Below are 17,009 nucleotides of genomic sequence, written 5' to 3' on the forward strand. Positions count from 1 at the left end.
CCATGTTAGCTTTGTCACTCGTAAGAGCATTCCGAGTTATTCCTTTTTTATAATGGCTGCCTCCGTTAATACTTCTTTCCCGGTAGCCGTTAAATCACTTCGGGTTCGGACTACAACGTATGGGTAAAAATTATTTAGTAAATCTCCCTCATCCCCGCTTCTGAGTTGACCATCGAGGTCCGAAAACACACCTTGTCCTTCATCAGGGGGCAAGTGTCCCATCAGTTCTATGATTACAATTGTTTCTATTATTCCCAACTGATTCACGTTGTCGGAGCGGTTGTTTGTCATACGATTTCCTTGATTTTCACGATCTAAACAGGGTTATTACTTACTGTTATAAATCTGCTCAACCGCATCGTGATATTTAATATTCTAACATCGTAATCGAATGACTAACCGCCGCTGTAGCTGAGATATGTGTTTATTATGTAATGCATTTTGAATAGCCATTGAACAAGTGGAAAACATGTTTGGAAGAGCTTTTTTATTTGTACGTTAAAAACAGATCTATACTGTGTTTAATGTATATTAATTTTAGTTGATATATATGTGTAATGGAATTGTTCTAAATATAACGGGTGATACTAAATTTGGGCATCCAATTTGTGTAAACATATAAGATCATGATTACATGATAAAACTACACGTTTTTTTGCCAATAATAGACAAATAATCAAATAGATCATATCCAAATTCGGCGGCCTCTCCTTTACATCAACGGCAGTTGTTTATTCAACTTAAATATCAGTGATGGCAAAAACTCTAAACAATATTGCGTGTTGGCCTTGGTTTGCGCTCAAATCCTAATTGGTATGAAACATCAAAGAAAATCCTCTCCCTGATTGTATTGTCCAGTGCAACTAATACTTGAATCGGTTTAGAATCGTGAAACACTGCTCTTTGTCCTGGTGATATGGTCGCCCACCTTCCCATTCGGTCTGTATATACCTGTCGATTAAAACATTTATATCAGTGATTCTTCACCCTTGTCCAACTTTTGTTTTCCAAAAATAGCACCAATATGACTCAAATTTGAGATGTAACACCACCACAGCGGGAAACACGCCAAAAATTATCTCATTGTATCTTAAACTCTTGTATAAACTAAATCGTGTTTTTCTTTCAGAAACACGATACCATAATAGTAAAAACCCATGACAGTCTTTGAACACATAAAAAACTAATTGCACACTAATGTGCGTAACGTGCAGTGGAAAGCAGACCTTCAATGCCGCCGTCGCAGTCGATGTGTTAAAAACGTTCACTATCAGAATAAGCCGACCGCGTCCCATAAACTTCCACCTGCAAACAGTACTAGGTTGATTTAAAGCTGGTATTCCTCTCGACGAAAATTGCCCTTGATTTCCATAAATATCTCGTCCACATGTTGGCACTGAAATGTAACAATGAGCATTAAACTGGAAATCGCCTGTAGCGTTTTTGTTTAGATAATTTGACAAAAACGTTTTTCCGTTGTTAACATTAAGTGCCGTAAAACATATATCTTCTAAGCGTAAGAATAAAATGCAAAGCCTACCTTGCCAATAAGAAAAAGTCACTGAAGCCCCTGTGAAAGATATACGGGCAGTTTGCGAGTGGATAACAAAGGTTTCGTTGAGTGACTCGTCACTTCGATCCACCCCATTAATCTAAAATATGTAGATAATATCTTTCTTAATTTAGATGAAAATGACCTATTTCGAAGAGGCAAAACCTGTGGTTAAGTCGTACAGCAAGTAACTCCCTGATGGGACTTAAAACTGTTCAAAGTTGCCATTAGCTTTAATGAACAACAACAAAAAACATGTAAAAGCATTTAGATTTTTGTGCACAAACATTATTTATCTTTATTGCGACCGAATATTAGTGGGAAAATGTTACAACAACATAGCTGATATGTACCGAAAAGTAGGTGAATATTCCATGATCCGGCATTCGTTCAACGGTAATGTGAATTCTGTTTGATGGTTCAGCGGTGATTGTCCATTCGCAATCAAAACTTGGATTTACATGCAACGCTTCTGACATTCCAAAAGAGCTCAAAGATTGTTTCGTGGCTTTTGCGCAAAATGTTCCGCCACAAACTGCAACAAAACGAATAGATTCATCCGTTGAAAAATACAAGCGATTTTTTGCATGTTGTGGTTACAATGCATATTACCAAGGCCTCGGGCAGTTTTGTTGTATTATGCATGATACAGAACGTAACCCGAACGTAATATTATAGGTGTAACAAATTGGAATTAAAAATATTTGTTATATATAACATATCATGCACTAACGGCATAATAAAGAAGGACAAATGCCTTTAAGCAATAGCTTTACGTCAACAAAGTTAACTTGAAATTTAAGACTAATTGCTACAAACCTTTTATATCGAACTCGCCCAAAAGTCTACTACTGGAAAGAGAGCGGTTTGCAGTTTTAAATCTGATACGAAGAATTCCTTTCGCAGTAAAAAACTGGTCGTTGGTTGTGTTGCTCAGGAGGTTTTCACTGTTGCCGTAATCGCCATACACCTAACAGAAGGCTTATTTCTATAATTTTCCACATAAAGAACAAATACCTTTTTTGCGTTATTGAGTAAAGTGTTAAGTCACTCGAAAAATAAAGCCCTTTGTTTCTGATCAATAAGTTTGTGGTTCAATCTTTCAAGAAACATATACTTATTTACAAAATCACAAAGCTGTGAAGTTCTTTAAAAAATAAAATGGGTGCAGCAGTTTTCGCACAATTCTTGGATTTGCGGAATTACCACGAAAATGTCGTTCTCCTGATCGATCTGTGAAGGATTTCTTATGACAAGAGTTCGCAACCCACTTATTCCTTGTGGAGGGTAAAACGTCCATTCGCACACCATGTTTGGCTCCGCATTTTGCGGGTAGTTCGGTGAAGAAATAATTCCCTTGGTGGAATTCGTCGAAAATCCACAATTCGGTACTAAAAAATCGAAATTAGTTCAACGGTAAATGGCTCGCATGGGGTAATGCAAGTATTAACGTGTAGATTTGAAGAAGATGTGTTTTCATGTTTAGTGTGTTACATACATGCTATACCTTCTCTGTTTTCAATGGAACGGCCAACACCTTCTTCAACAGACCAGTAAGCAACTTTAGCAGGAAATTTGCGAGCAACGAAATCAATTGTTTCCGTACCAGCATCATAACCTCCCAGTTGAGATGGACCATCAAGGACCTGAAATTGTTCAACGTGATGCAGTCGGTCAAATTTACCATGGTTTGAATTATTGTATGGATGGTATTTAATGCAAAAAGTTCACAACAGTGATAGCTAGACGCTTGTTTTCTTTTGTCTTATTTGCTGTCGTTCTCAGTGGGTTAAGGTTTACCTTACCGTAGTCGAACTGCAGCATTCTGAGAAATAGCGATTTCCTGAAATCTTTATTTCAATGCTTTTTGACGGCATGGAAGGATTGATTTCAAAATTGCACTCTATGTAACTTTTGTGAATGAAAAACGGAAAACCTGGAGTTGTGATGGTTTGGGACATTGAAGATGCCGTAAGAACGTGTCGACATTCTTCAAAAAATCCATAATTTTGGTAAGTTTTCAGATAAATGTAGGTTTGTCACATTTCAATGCAGTAAATACCTATTTTTCCCCGAGGTATTTGACTAAAATTTGATGTATTACACAATATCTCACCACGGTATCGGTATGTAGCCTCAAATGGTTTCCCTGAAGTCGTACCAGAATTGTAATACACACGGAGAACATCTTCTGTAGCAAAATTTCTATACTGGTCCGTGTACAAATCTGTCAGAAAGCTATGCTTGTCGTACACCTTGGTAACAACAAAAAATTTCCATTTTACATGTTTTGTACTTTTCACAAATACATGTATTTGCTAACATATATTACGCTACTGTTTCGCTACTTGTCTACAGTAATTTTATTTGAGTGGTTGCTCTCATATGCAAGTCACAAAAAAGTGTTGTTTTTTCATGCAAATATGACACATAACATATATACAATTGTACCTGTAGAACGGCATCCGGGTCAGTGCTGTGTTGCACGGTGTCAAAAATCATTTCGAATATATTGTTTTTGTTTTGTGGTAGTTTCGTACCGTATAAATTCCATGCGCATTGCGTGTTTGGTGGAATAGATTGTGGGAAGTTGTTCGTACTCACTGTTCCGTCCAAGTCGCTGGTATCAAAGCCACACTTTGTCACTGTAAACATTTATTTACGATATGGTTTCCACGATTTTTACAGTTTAGATTCTTTTATCCTTTGTATGTCATCTCACTACTTTCCTTTCATGCTTTGGACACGCAAAAAAAGGTTTTTGAAAAGTGGGGTCGCTTTAAAAGAGATTGGATGCTGTTCCTCTATGCTATTTCGTAGATTTTTGAAGGCATAAACATTTTGAAAGAGAGAAGCTTCAATTAAGTCAAGTCGTAATATTTGCATAACAGTCAGGCGTCGTTGCGCATAAATGAAACTTAACAACGCTAACGTTCGGTTTTACAACTTCCTGTTACTTGATGCACATTTCTCAATCGGCGTCCACAAAGACAGGAAATGCGTAATTTCAACGGTTTCATTACGTTGCCAATTTTTTTGCTTTGTTTGCCAACATTGCAACGTCTGCCTTGTACAGTTACTGTCGCGCCGATCGGAATTAAAGTTGTACGATCACAGATTTTAGCAGAATCTGTCCCATATGATATTTTTTATAACTGGGGATTTCAATTGATAGGAAACAATATAAAGAATTAAGAATAATACATGTCATAATATTATTTAGGCAAAGACTATTAATGATCTCGGCCTGAATCCCGCTTCAAATTCCTATTTTATTACAGGTGCGAGAAATGGCATATATTTGCTGGTAATAAATTCCACATATTCTATATGTCTAATGTTGTGTGCGCCTTACCTTGAGAATAAATTAAACGAAAGCCGCCCATGATACCAGTGGCTGTAACTTGAACCGATGGAGAATGGACAATCATGTTGAAGGGATCGTAAGTGATATCATATCTCAAACCTCCGAATGTAGAGAATATGGGGTGAGTGATATTAGGATGGGAACTGTTTGTAAGTAGGATCTAAATGACGCAATAAAAACAGGCGTATATCAAAACTTATGATATTCGATTTTATGAGAACAAATAATATCTCACTTCAATTGTGCCGATATACTCTTCCGCAGTAATGTTTAAAACTTGTACTTTAATGCTTTTGCTGCTGGACAGTGGTCGTATTGTCCACGTACATTGCAAGCTACCGACGTCATGTGATGGGTAGCCGGGCGTTTGTAAAATCTGTTCATTGTCAGTTGCTGTCAGATTCCTGATGCAAGCTACAAAAATTACATGTTATTTTTTTTAAGTTATAAGTTTTATAATTGTATCGTGTAGTGATTTTGATAGACATTTTTTTTCTGTTACCTTATCCTTACTATAACCCAAACTAAAATTAACTAGTCATTTTACATTTGTAATTGAAACTTGCAGTAAACTTCAGGGCTGTTGTCGCTCTGGAACCAGTTTCCATGTAGACTCGAAGGAAAGATATGTGATGATAACTCGAATTGCCGGTCACTGCTCCCATCCGCTTACTGGGATTATAAACCTTTGAACAGCGTAGGAAAGCAATTACGTAATTTTAAGAAACTTCCTTCAAACTACACTTGACGGCTCTCGAAAGTGGTGTTGTAAGCTCTAATTAACTTTTAGTTACTTTTCTTCTTAAAGATGTGCTTTAGCAGCAATATCGTATGAAATTTCGATTGAAATTCATTCTGTCTGAGCGAGGTAAAATACCATTAATCTCCGGAATACATATCCGAAGGATGTCTTTTCCGTCAAGGTAACTACAGGAATAAGTTAAGTAAACACGAAAAAATACGGCTTACCTCAATCAAGTCCGATGCTTTTGAAAATTGGACATTATTTAAGAACAACTCGAAAAAATGAGATTGTTTTTGTTGTTGTTTCTCATCTGCAACCAAGTTCCAACTGCATTTAGTATTGGGTGGTGCAAAGGAAGGATAGTTTGGCGCAGAGAAACTTCCTGAGTGAAGAAACGTTCCACCACACCGATCGACTGCGAAAGTCGCGTAAATGTCAACAATTTTTTAAAAGATTTTACATTCGTTGAAAATTATCTGTGTAAATGTAAAATTTTCACTGTTAAGTGCAGCAAACATACCTTGCATATATTGAAGACGAAAGGATATACCACGGTTAGAATAGGACTGGAACGATGGTCCTAAGTGTCTGACGATTGCCGTTCTATTGTTAATGACAAATTTTTCGTCCTTGCCCGGAGATGAGTAAGAAAAAACAGCGACGATATAAATTCCATCTAACACCTAGAAAAAATGTCACGATATTTGACAGTGAGAAATATATGTTGATTGATGTCATTATAGCTGCATTAAACAATCCACAAACACTGCATACGCTAGTTTCAATGAAGATGAGAGTATTATTAAATAAACATAAACTTAATATTCAAATTAAAGTCTTTCCAGTTTAAACTGTTATAAGCTTCAGAACGAGACATTCTTTGTATTCATACGCGAAAAAAACACCACCGAGCATTTCGCTCCAAAATAATTCACACATTTCTGAAGTTTGGCCGTACACAAAGGCCTACATAGCCATAAAGATTTGACTGCCAACTCATTTGATTTTTTAGGAATCAATTAGCCTGTATATACCTGAATAGACGATTCCCAAGTTTGGGAGTGTTCAATAAAGCGCAAGTAAACGCCCTTGTTCGGGTCTATTGCTTGTATTCTCCAATCACAAGATTCCGTGTTATTGGGAAAACTAGGTGTTGTGATTTCTTGTAGTTCGGAGGTAGCATCGTACAAACCACATCCTAAAGAATAATTGATTGTTTCACAAAATCGGCAGAAGGTTCTTAAACTGTAACTTATGTGAATACAAATGTTTTTAACCAAGTATCTTTATTAGTTTATAGTCATTTAGTGCAAGTGGTAAACACCAACCCAAACAAAAGTGTAAGTTTTGTATATGGTCTTTGACCCTATGGAAGTCAAAATTGCTATTTTAGTCTAATGTCATGCTCCACAGTTTCCAAGGACACCAAAGTTAAAGAAACTGTCGTAACAAAAGTTCACACAAAAGTTGCAATATTTCGTCGTTATTCTGGTTGATTGCATTTTTTAAAGCAACAACATCACAAATTGCCTCAAATTAGATATTGATCAGAACAAACAAAAAAGGACACAAGTTGTTTTGTTGAATGTATACGCATTTATAGAATTACAAAAAAACTGTACATACCCGACGTTTTAGATATTCCGACGCTCATAGCGACAAAAACAACAGACCATAATGCCATATTTCCTATGAAAGTAAGCTACGTCAGCAAGAATTTACTGGAATGTTTTTTAAACCATATTTTTATGCCTTGTTTTAAATTGGAATATAAAACTCCTTCCTTTGACAACTGCACTGAATGTTCTGTGAATATATTGTCCCATTCTACCGGTTATCTAATTTTGTTGCGTTCGCTATGATATTTTGCAATCGCATTGAAATATGATGAAGCCTATTTCTGCTATACCACATCACGGAAATGCATGACTATATGTATGGTGTAAATCGTCAGAGTTACTGCAACAGAATGGGGAATAATTCCCAGAATCGCTTAATATTCGCCTGCTCTGCTATTTAATAACTTCATCATTTAAAAGCCGGTTGACATGTCTGCTACACGGAGTTTGGCGCGGTGTAGCGCAAAAAAGCATCACGGCTTAGGCCGGAAGCACGTCAATGCACGAACGTCGGGCGAAAATGCCAGGACAAAAAGCTGCTTCCAAAGTATTGAATATTGTTAATATTTGCAATCCTTCTTAAACAAAGTTAGTTAGTTTTTACTTATAACACACGAAACTGTTCTATGATAGGGTTTTGGAAGCGCAATATTCCGCATTGTTCTCGGCGTTTCCAGCGCCAGTCACAAAATCACATTTGGAACAAGGGGGCGTTCCATTATACTCATATTATACTTTTAGCTACAAATATATTCCATTGTGCTAGATTTCCGATTCTTTTAATTAAAAAATGTAGTTCTACTCTTGTCGTTGCTAAAAGCATAAATTGTTGTAATGGTGGTTGTGAAGTGGGTACAAATCCATGTTAGCTATGACACTCGTAAGACCATGCCGAGTTATTACTTTTTTATAATGGATGCATCTGTTAATACTTCTTTCCTGGTAACCGTTAATTCACTTCGGGTTGGGACTTATCCCAATCTAACTAAATTCTTTCCGCTGGTGTAACCTCTCCGTGTGTGTGTGTATGTATGCCTGTCGCGGATGGGTAAAAGTAATTCAGTAATTGTCCCTCCCACCCCGTTAACTCACTGAAATCAGGCCAAGGACCACGGCCTGGTTTCCCTGCGTTTAGTCAGGTTAAGAAATCCTCGTTTCTGAGTTGGCCATCGAGGTCCGAAAACACGCCTTATGCTCCATCAGTGTCCCATCAGTTCTTTGGTTACAACTGTTCTATGATTATTCCCAACTGATTTCCAACGTTCTTCGACCGATCGTTGGTCAAACGATTTCCTTGTATCTTTTTACGATATAAACAGGGTGTATAAGTTATTGCTTGCTGTTATAAACCTGTTCAACTACATCGTGACTGACAATACTCTAACGTTGTAATCGACTGACTAACCGCCGATGTAACTGGGATGTGTATTTGTAATGTAATGCATTACGAATAACCAATGAACAAGTCACAAACATGTATTGAACTGTTTTTTTGTTTGTACGTTTAAAACATTTCTAAACGGTGCTTAATTTCAATGAATTTTTGTTGATAACCTTTTGCTAGACAAAACCAGATTTCAAACAGATTTGTCGGTGTTCCATTGAATCCGGATCATACTAGGTGTAATGTAATATTTGATACAGTATGTCCATAAGTGAATTGTTCAGTTGATAATACATTTTGGCATGTAATTGTCTATACATATATGATTACATGATAAAACTACAGAATTTGTTTGGCAAAAATGGACAAAAAATCAAATAGATTATATCCTTTACACCAACGACAGTTGTATATTCAACTTAAATATCAGTGATGGCAAAATCTCTAAACAGTATTGCGTGTTGGCCTCGGTTTGCGCTCAAATCCTAACTGGTATGAAACATCAAAGAAAATCCTCTCTTTTTTCTGGATTCTATTGTCCAGTGCAACGAATACTTGAATCGGTTTAGAATCATGAAACACTGCCCTTTGTCCTGGTGATATGGTCGCCCACCTTCCCATTCGGTCTGTATATACCTGTCGATTAAAAGATTTATATCAGTGATTCATTACCATTGTCCAACTTTTGTTTTCCAAAAATGGCACCAATATGACTCAAATTTGAGATGTAACGCCACCACAGCGGGAAACACGCCAAAAATTATCTCATTGTATCTCAAACCCATGACAGTCTTTGAAAACATAAAAAACTAGTTGCACACTAATGTGCGTAACGTGCAGTGAAAAGCAGACCTCCAATGCCGCCGTCGCAGTCGACGTGTTAAAAACGTTCACTATCAGAATAAGCCGACCGCTTCCCATAAACTTCCACCTGCAAACAGTACGAGGTTGATTTGAAGCTGGTATTTCTCTCGACGAAAATTGCCCTTGATTTCCATAAATATCTCGTCCACATGTTGGCACTGAAATGTAACAATGAGCATTAAACTGGAAATCGCCTGTTGCGTTTTTGTTTGGATAATTTGACAAAAACGTTTTTCCGTTGTTAACATTAAGTGCCGTAAAACATATATGCTCTAAGCGTAAGAACAAAATACAAAGCCTACCTTGCCAATAAGAAAAAGTCACTGAAACCCCTCTGAAAGATACACGGGCAGTTTGCGACTGGATAACAAAGGTTTCGTTGAGTGACTCGTCACTTCGATCCACCTCATTAATCTAAAATATGTAGATAATATCTTTCTTAATTTAGATGAAAATGACCTATTTCGAAGAGGCAAAACCTGTGGTTAAGTCGTACAGCAAGTAACTCCCTAATGGAACTTAAAACTGTTCTAAGTTGCCATTAGCAAAAGCATTTCGATTTTGTGCACAAACATGATTTGTCTTCAGTGCGACCGCCAAATATTAGTGGAAAATGTTACAACAACATAATTTGATATGTACTGAAAAGTAGGTGTATATTCCATGATCCGGCATTCGTTCAATGTTGATGTAAATTATGTTTGATGGTTCAGCGGTGATGGTCCATTCGCAACGATCACTTGGATTTACATGCAACGCTTCTGGCATTCCAAAAGAGCTCAAAGATTGTTTCGTGGATTTTGCGCGAAATGTTCCGCCACAAACTGCAACAAAACGAATAGATTCATCCGTTGAAATATAGAAACGATTTTTCTCATGTTGTGGTTACAGTGCATTATCACAAGGCCTCGGGCAGTTTTGTTGCATTTTACAAGATACAAAACGTAACCCGAACGTAGTATTATAAATGTAAGAAATTGGAATTAGAAATATTTGTTATATATAACATGTCATGCACTAACGGCATAATAAGGAAGGACAAATGCAAACGTCATCAAAGTTAACTTGAAATTTAAGACTAATTGATACAAACCTTTTATATCAAACTCGCCCAAAAGTCTACTGCTGGAAAGAGAGCGGTTTGTAGTTTTATAGCTGATACGAAGAATTCCTTCCGAAGTAAATATCTGGTCGTTGGTTGTGTTGCTCAGGAGGTTTTTGCTGTTGCCGTAATCGCCATACACCTAACAGAAGGCTTATTTCTATAATTTTTCACATAAAGAATAAATACCTTTTTTGCGTTATTGAGTATAGTGTTAAGTCACTCGAAAAATAAAGCCCTTTGTTTCTGATCAATAAGTTTGTGGTTCAATCTTTCAGAAACGTATACTTATTTACAAAATCACAAAGCTGTGAAGTTCTTTGAAAAATAAAATGGGTGCAGCAGTTTTCGCACAATTCTTGGATTTGCAGTATTACCACGAAAATGTCGTTCTCCTGATCGATCTGTGAAGGATTTCTTATGACAAGAGTTCGCAACCCACTTATTCCTTGTGGAGGGTAAATTGTCCATTCGCACACCAAGTTTGGTTCCGCATTTTGTGGGTAGTTAGGTGAAGAAATAATTCCCTTGGTGGAATTCGTCGAAAATCCACAACTCGTTACTAAAAAATCATAATTAGTTCAACGGTAAATGTCTCGCATGGGGCCATGCAAGTATTAACGTGTACATTTAAAGAAGATGTGTTTTCATGTTTAGTGTGTTACAGATATGCTATACCTTCTCTGTAAACAATGGAACGGCCAGGACCTTCATATTGAGACGAGTAGGCAACTTTAACAGGAAATTTGTGAGCAACGAAATCAATTGTTTGCGTACCATCATCATAACTTCCTATTTCAGTTTGACCTTCAAAGACCTGCAATTTTTTAACGTGAAGCAGTCGGCCAACGTTACCATATAACAACAACCAATCAAAACTTGAAAATATTTTCTTTATGGTTTGAATTATTGTATGGCTGGTATTTAATGCAAAAAGTTCACAACAGCGATAGCTTGACGCTTGCTTTCTTTTGTCTTATTTGCTGTCATTCTCAGTGGGTTAAGGTTTACCTTACCTCAGTCGAACTGCAGCATTCTGCGAAATACGGATTTCCTGAAATCTTTGCTTCAATACTTTTTGACGATGTGGAAGGATTGATTTCAAAATTGCATTCTATGTAACTTTCGGGAAGGAAAAAAGGAAAACCTGGAGTTGTGATGGTTTGAAAATTTGAAGATGACGTAAGCACGTGTCGACATGCTGCAAAAAAGTTTTCAGATAAATGTGGGTTTGTCACATTTCAATGCAGTAAATACCTATTTTTCAATCAGGTTATTTGACTAAAATTTGATGTATTACACAATATCTCACCACGGTATCGGTAGGTAGCCTCAAATGGTTTCCCTGAAGTCGTACCAGAATTGTAATACACACGGAGAACATCTTCTGTAGCAAAATTTCTGTACTGATCCTTGTACAAATCTGCCAGAAAGCCATGCATGTCGTACACCTTGGTAACAACAAAAATGTCCATTTTTATGTATTGTATTTTTTACAAATACAGGTTTTTGCTAACATGTATTACGCTACTGTTCCGCTACAGGTGTATAGGGACTTTTTTTGAGTGGTTGCTGTCATATGCAAGTCACAAAAAAGTGTTGATTTTACATGCAAATATAACACGTAACATATATACAATTGTACCTGTAGAACGGCATCCGGGTCAGTGCTGTGTTGCACGGTATCAAAAATCATTTCGAATATATTGTTTTTGTTTTGTGGTAGTTTCGTACCGTATAAATTCCATGCGCATTGCGTGTTTGGTGGAATAGATTGTGGGAAGTTGTTCGTACTCACTGTTCCGTCCAAGTCGCTGGTATCAAAACCACACTTTGTCACTGTAAACATTTAGTTACGATATGGTTTTCATGATTTTTGAAGTTCAGATGTGAGAAATGGCTCGACGCCAGTCTTTCTCAAACTATAGAATAGGTAGTGACCCAAAATTATGTCGCCTGAAAGTTTTTGGGGTTAATTGTTGCCAAAAATCACAAATTTAACATTTAAATATTGGTATTTTCTGATTCTTTTATCGTTTGTTACGTCAACTCTCTACTTGTCTTTCATGCTTTGGAAACATAAATTTGCAAAACATGGTTTTTAAAAAGTGGGGCCGCATTAAAAAAGATTAGATGCTGTTCTTTATGCTATTTCGTAGAGTTTGAAAGGCATAAACGTAACCTATGTCCATAGCATATTTTGATAATAGGAAGCTTGAACTAATTCAAGTCATAATATTTGAATTAGCATACAGTCAGGCGTGTTGCATTGCGCATAAACAAAACTTGATTACGCTTACGTTCGGTTTTACAACTTCCTATTACTTAATGCACATTTCTCAGTCGGCGTCCAAAAAGACAGGAAATGCGTAATTATAACGGTTTCATTACGTTGCCAATTTTTTTGCTTTGGATTACCTCACAATTTGCCAACATTGCAACGTTTGCCTTGTAGAGTTACTGTCGCGCAGAACGGAATTAAAGTTGCACAATCCTTGGTTTTAGCAGAATCTGTCCCACGATATGCTACTTTTCAAAACCGGTGATTTCAATAAGTTAAGAAAAATAATAAAAACGATTACGAATAATATATGCCATAATATTATTTAGCCAATGACTATTTTTGACTATCGCACGGCCTGAATCTTATTTCAAATTCATATTCCATTACAGGTGTAAGAAATGGCATACATTTCCTGGTAATAAATTCGACTCGTGCTATATGTCTATTGTTTTGTCTGCCTTACCTTGCGAATAACTTAAACGAAAGCCGCCCATGTATCCTGTGGCTGTTACTTGAACCGATGGAGAATGGACAATCAGGTTGAAAGGGTCATAAATGAGATCATATCTCAAACCTCCAGATGTAGAGAATATGGGTTGAGGAATATTAGGATGGGAACTGTTTGCAAGTAGGATCTAAAAGAAGCAATTGAAACAGGCGCGTATATCAAAACCTATACGATATTCGATTTGCTGAGAACAAACAAAATCTCACTTTAATTGTGCTGGCGCTATACCGTTGCATAGTAACGTTCAAAACTTGTAATTTAATGCTTTTGCTGCTGGACAGTGGTCGTATTGTCCACGTACATAGCAAGCTACCGACGTCATGTGATGGGTAGCCGGGCGTTTGTAAAATCTGTTCATTGTCAGTTGCTGTCAGATCCCTGATGCAAGCTACAAAAATGACATGTCGTTTTTTAAGTTATAAGTTTTATAATTGTATCGTGGAATGATTTTGATAGATTTTTTTTCTGTTAGCTTATCCTTACTATAACCCAAACTGAATTTAACTACGTCATTTTACATTTGTAATTGAAACTTGCAGTAAACTTCAGGGCTGTTGTCGGTTCGGAACCAGTTTCCATGTAGACTCGTAGGAAAGAATTTTGATGATAACTCGATTTGTCGGTCACTGCTCTCATCCGTTTATTGGGATTATAAACCTTTGAACAGCATAGGAAAGTAATTTTGGCAGCATTATCGTATGAAATTCGACTGAAATTCGAGCGAGGTTAATTATCATTAATCTCCTTAATACACATCCGAAGGACTTTTATACCGCCGAGGTAACCACAGGAATAGTTAAGTCAACACAAAAAATTTAACTTGGCTTGCCTCAATAAAGTCCGATAATTTTGAAAATTGGACATTATTCAAGAATAACTCGAAAAAATGTGATTGTTTTTGTTGTTGTTTCTCGTCTGCAACCAAGTTCCAACTGCATTTAGTATTGGGTGGTGCAAAGAAAGGATAGTTTGGCGCAGAGAAAGTTCCAGAATGACGAAACGTTCCACCACACCGATCGACTGCGAAAGTACAGGAAATGTCAGCAATTTTTTATTAAAGATTTTACATAGGTTAAAAATTATTTGTGTGAATATAAAATTTCCACTGTTAAGTACAGGAAAATTACCTTGCATGTATTGAAGACGAAAGGATATTCCACGGATAGAATAGGACTCGAACGATGGTCCTAAGTGTCTGACGATTGCGGTTCTATTGTTAATGACAAATTTTTCGTCCTTGCCCGAAGATGAGTCAGGAAATTCAGCGACGATATAAATTCCATCTAACACCTAGGAAAAATGTTATGATATTTGACAGTGAGAAATATATGTTTATGGATGTCATTAAAGCTGCATTAAACAATCCACAAACACTACATAAGCTAGTTCCAATGAAGATGAGAGTATTATTAAATGAACAAAAAATCAATATTCAAATTAAAGTCTTTCCGGTTTAAACTGTTATAAGCTTTAGGACGAGGCATTCTTTGTATTCATACGCGAAAAAACACCACCGAGCATTTCGCTCCTAAATAATTCACACATTTCTGAAGTTTTGCCGTACACAAAGGCCTACATAGCCATAAAGATTTGGCTGCCAACTGATTTGAATTTTTATGAATTAATTAGACTGTGTACATACATGAACAGACGATTTCCAAGTTTGGGAGTGTTCAACAAAGTGCAAGTAAACGCCCTTGTTCGGATCTATTGCTTGTATTCTCCAATCACAAGATTCCGTGTTATTGGGGAAACTAGGTGTTGTGATTTCTTGTAGTTCCGAGGTAGCATCGTAAAAACCGCATCCTAAAGAATAATTGATTGTTTGACAAAATCGGCAGAAGGCTGTCAAATTGTAACTTACGTGAATTCAAAGGTTTTGAACCAGGTATCTTGATTAGTTTACAGTTATTTATTGCAAGTGGTAAGTTTAACTCCAAACAAAGGTGTGTTTTGTATATGGCCTTTGACCCCACATCGGAGTCAAAATTGCTATTTTAGTCTAATATCATGCTCCACAGTTTCGAAGGACACCAAAGTCACAGAAACTGTCGTAACAAAAGTTCACACACAAGTTGCAATATTTCGTCGTTATTCTGGTTGATTGCATTTTTTAAAGCAATAACATCACAAATTGCCTCAAATCCTTTAGTATTGATCAGAATAACCAAAAAAGGACGCAAGTTGTTTCGTTTTGTTAAATCTATATGCATTTACAGAATTACAAAAAAACTATACATACCCGTTGTTTTGGATATTCCGACGCTCATAGCGACTAAAACAACAGACCATAATGCCATATTTTCTATGACAGTAAGCTATGTCCGCAAGAATTTACTGAAAAACTTTTTAAAACATTTTTTTCTGTCTTGCTTTTTAATTTACATTAATTTGTACTTTTCTATGGAATATAACTCCTTCCTCTGACAACTGCTCATAATTTTCTGCGTTCGCTCTGATATTTTGAAATCGTATTGAAAAATGATGAAGCCTGTTTCTCCTATACAACATCACGGAAATGCATAACAATACGTATGGTGTAAATCGTCAGTGCTACTGCAACAGAATGGGGAATAATTACCAGAATCTCCCAACTGCATCATTTAAAAGCCGATTTGACATGTCTGCTACCCTGAGTATGCAGGCACGGATTTGTGCAAAAAAGTATCACGGATTAGGCCGGAAGCACGTCAATGCATACACGTCGGACGAATATGCCAGGACAAAACACTCTTCCGCAATCGTTGCTTCCAAAGTATTGAATATTGTTAATGTTTTGTAATCCTTCTTATACCAAGTTAATGAGTTTTTACTTATAACACACGAAACTGTTCTATGATAGGGGTGTTGGAAGCGCAATATTCCTCATTGTTCTCGACGTTTCCAGCACCAGTCACAAAATAAAATTTGGAACAAGGCACCGTAGATGGCGATGGACCTGGTTTTCCATGTGACACTTAGTGTAGTTTTAGCTGCAAATATATTGCATAGCTAGATTTCTGATGAATTTTTCTTTAATTAAAAATATGTAATTGTACACGAGTCGTTGTTTAAAGCAACATCTGTTGTCATGGTGGTTGTGAAGTGGGTACGAATCCTGTCCTGTCTTCTTTGCGTTGTGGGTTGGAATCTTATGTAAGGTATTCCGAGTCATTACTTTTTAGGAAAGCACATAACATCGAAACTTATTTACGCGCTTTGGATGCCTGACCCCCATCACCAGCCGTGGTGTAGAGGTTAACGCCCCGCTCTATTGATGCTCTGCACAAGAGTTCGAACCCCGGTAAAGTTAGTACTCTTTTTCCGGTGAATTTAAAATATCTTTGGGTTTGGGGTGTCGTTGCGATAAAAGTACGTTTCCTTGCATGGTATGTCCAAAGTTTCGGTTTAGATACTCTGGTATTAGATTTCCAATCACAATTTTTAAAAAGAAAGAATTGATATAATACTCTTGACGTTGTTTAAAGCTGGGAATTCTTGTAATGTTGGTTGTGAAGTGGTTACGTTTCCTGTCCTGTCATCTAGAAGTTGCGGGTTGGAATCTCATGTAAGGTACGGCATTGGAAAGAGTATTCCAAGTCATT

General features: G+C 36.8%; 3 protein-coding genes across 4 annotated transcripts; all 3 read right to left on the reverse strand.

The window, feature by feature from the left end:
- Positions 1-711: 711 nt before the first annotated feature.
- Positions 712-14,078, reverse strand: LOC145908751 (cubilin-like). 2 transcript variants are annotated; one of them, XM_082996086.1, is made up of 13 exons: positions 13,944-14,078; positions 13,632-13,813; positions 13,381-13,552; positions 12,279-12,472; positions 11,946-12,084; positions 11,650-11,834; positions 11,312-11,450; positions 11,011-11,195; positions 10,625-10,775; positions 1,906-2,087; positions 1,541-1,652; positions 1,227-1,396; positions 712-951 (listed from the first exon to the last, which is right to left on the reverse strand). In XM_082996086.1, the coding sequence occupies exons 1-13, from the start codon at positions 14,059-14,061 to the stop codon at positions 766-768; spliced, it is 2,115 nt and encodes a 704-aa protein (XP_082852212.1). In that variant the 5' UTR covers positions 14,062-14,078; the 3' UTR covers positions 712-765. The 2 variants fall into 2 exon arrangements, with proteins under 2 accessions (XP_082852212.1, XP_082852211.1); XM_082996085.1 differs by lacking the exons at positions 712-951; positions 1,227-1,396; positions 1,541-1,652; positions 1,906-2,087 and adding exons at positions 8,787-9,303; positions 9,520-9,689; positions 9,834-9,945; positions 10,174-10,355.
- LOC145908750 (cubilin-like) lies at positions 2,364-7,348 on the reverse strand. Its single transcript, XM_082996084.1, has 11 exons — positions 7,291-7,348; positions 6,699-6,862; positions 6,185-6,347; positions 5,155-5,333; positions 4,908-5,079; positions 4,004-4,197; positions 3,669-3,807; positions 3,358-3,542; positions 3,060-3,198; positions 2,759-2,943; positions 2,364-2,522 (listed from the first exon to the last, which is right to left on the reverse strand). The coding sequence occupies exons 1-11, from the start codon at positions 7,346-7,348 to the stop codon at positions 2,364-2,366; spliced, it is 1,737 nt and encodes a 578-aa protein (XP_082852210.1).
- Positions 14,079-14,221: 143 nt separating the features above from the next.
- On the reverse strand, positions 14,222-15,773 carry LOC145909433 (cubilin-like). Its single transcript, XM_082996827.1, has 4 exons — positions 15,668-15,773; positions 15,068-15,231; positions 14,553-14,715; positions 14,222-14,445 (listed from the first exon to the last, which is right to left on the reverse strand). Exons 1-4 carry the CDS (start codon positions 15,723-15,725, stop codon positions 14,222-14,224), a joined length of 609 nt encoding a protein of 202 aa, XP_082852953.1. The 5' UTR covers positions 15,726-15,773.
- Positions 15,774-17,009: the final 1,236 nt, after the last annotated feature.

This window comes from Ascidia mentula, chromosome 7 (genome assembly GCF_947561715.1).
Source record: "Ascidia mentula chromosome 7, kaAscMent1.1, whole genome shotgun sequence".
Taxonomy (NCBI): domain Eukaryota; kingdom Metazoa; phylum Chordata; class Ascidiacea; order Phlebobranchia; family Ascidiidae; genus Ascidia; species Ascidia mentula.

What these genes read in the sequence shown, in the direction of transcription:
- LOC145908750 (XM_082996084.1), bottom strand. Translation starts at nt 7,348, where the DNA reads ATGGCATTATGGTCTGTTGTTTTTGTCGCTATGAGCGTCGGAATATCT. An exon ending in TCGTTTAATTTATTCTCAAG is followed by an intron (nt 4,198 to 4,907) that starts GTAAGGCGCACA and finishes AAATGTTTACAG; the next exon opens with TGACAAAGTGTGGCTTTGAT. An exon ending in AATGCTGCAGTTCGACTACG is followed by an intron (nt 3,199 to 3,357) that starts GTAAGGTAAACC and finishes GAACAATTTCAG; the next exon opens with GTCCTTGATGGTCCATCTCA.
- LOC145908751 (XM_082996085.1), bottom strand. Translation starts at nt 14,061, where the DNA reads ATGAGAGCAGTGACCGACAAATCGAGTTATCATCAAAATTCTTTCCTA. An exon ending in ACCCGGATGCCGTTCTACAG is followed by an intron (nt 12,085 to 12,278) that starts GTACAATTGTAT and finishes GTTGTTACCAAG; the next exon opens with GTGTACGACATGCATGGCTT. An exon ending in GGGCGAGTTTGATATAAAAG is followed by an intron (nt 10,356 to 10,624) that starts GTTTGTATCAAT and finishes GTTTTGTTGCAG; the next exon opens with TTTGTGGCGGAACATTTCGC.
- LOC145909433 (XM_082996827.1), bottom strand. Translation starts at nt 15,725, where the DNA reads ATGGCATTATGGTCTGTTGTTTTAGTCGCTATGAGCGTCGGAATATCC. An exon ending in CGGAATATCCAAAACAACGG is followed by an intron (nt 15,232 to 15,667) that starts GTATGTATAGTT and finishes ATTATTCTTTAG; the next exon opens with GATGCGGTTTTTACGATGCT. An exon ending in TCGTCTTCAATACATGCAAG is followed by an intron (nt 14,446 to 14,552) that starts GTAATTTTCCTG and finishes GTACTTTCGCAG; the next exon opens with TCGATCGGTGTGGTGGAACG.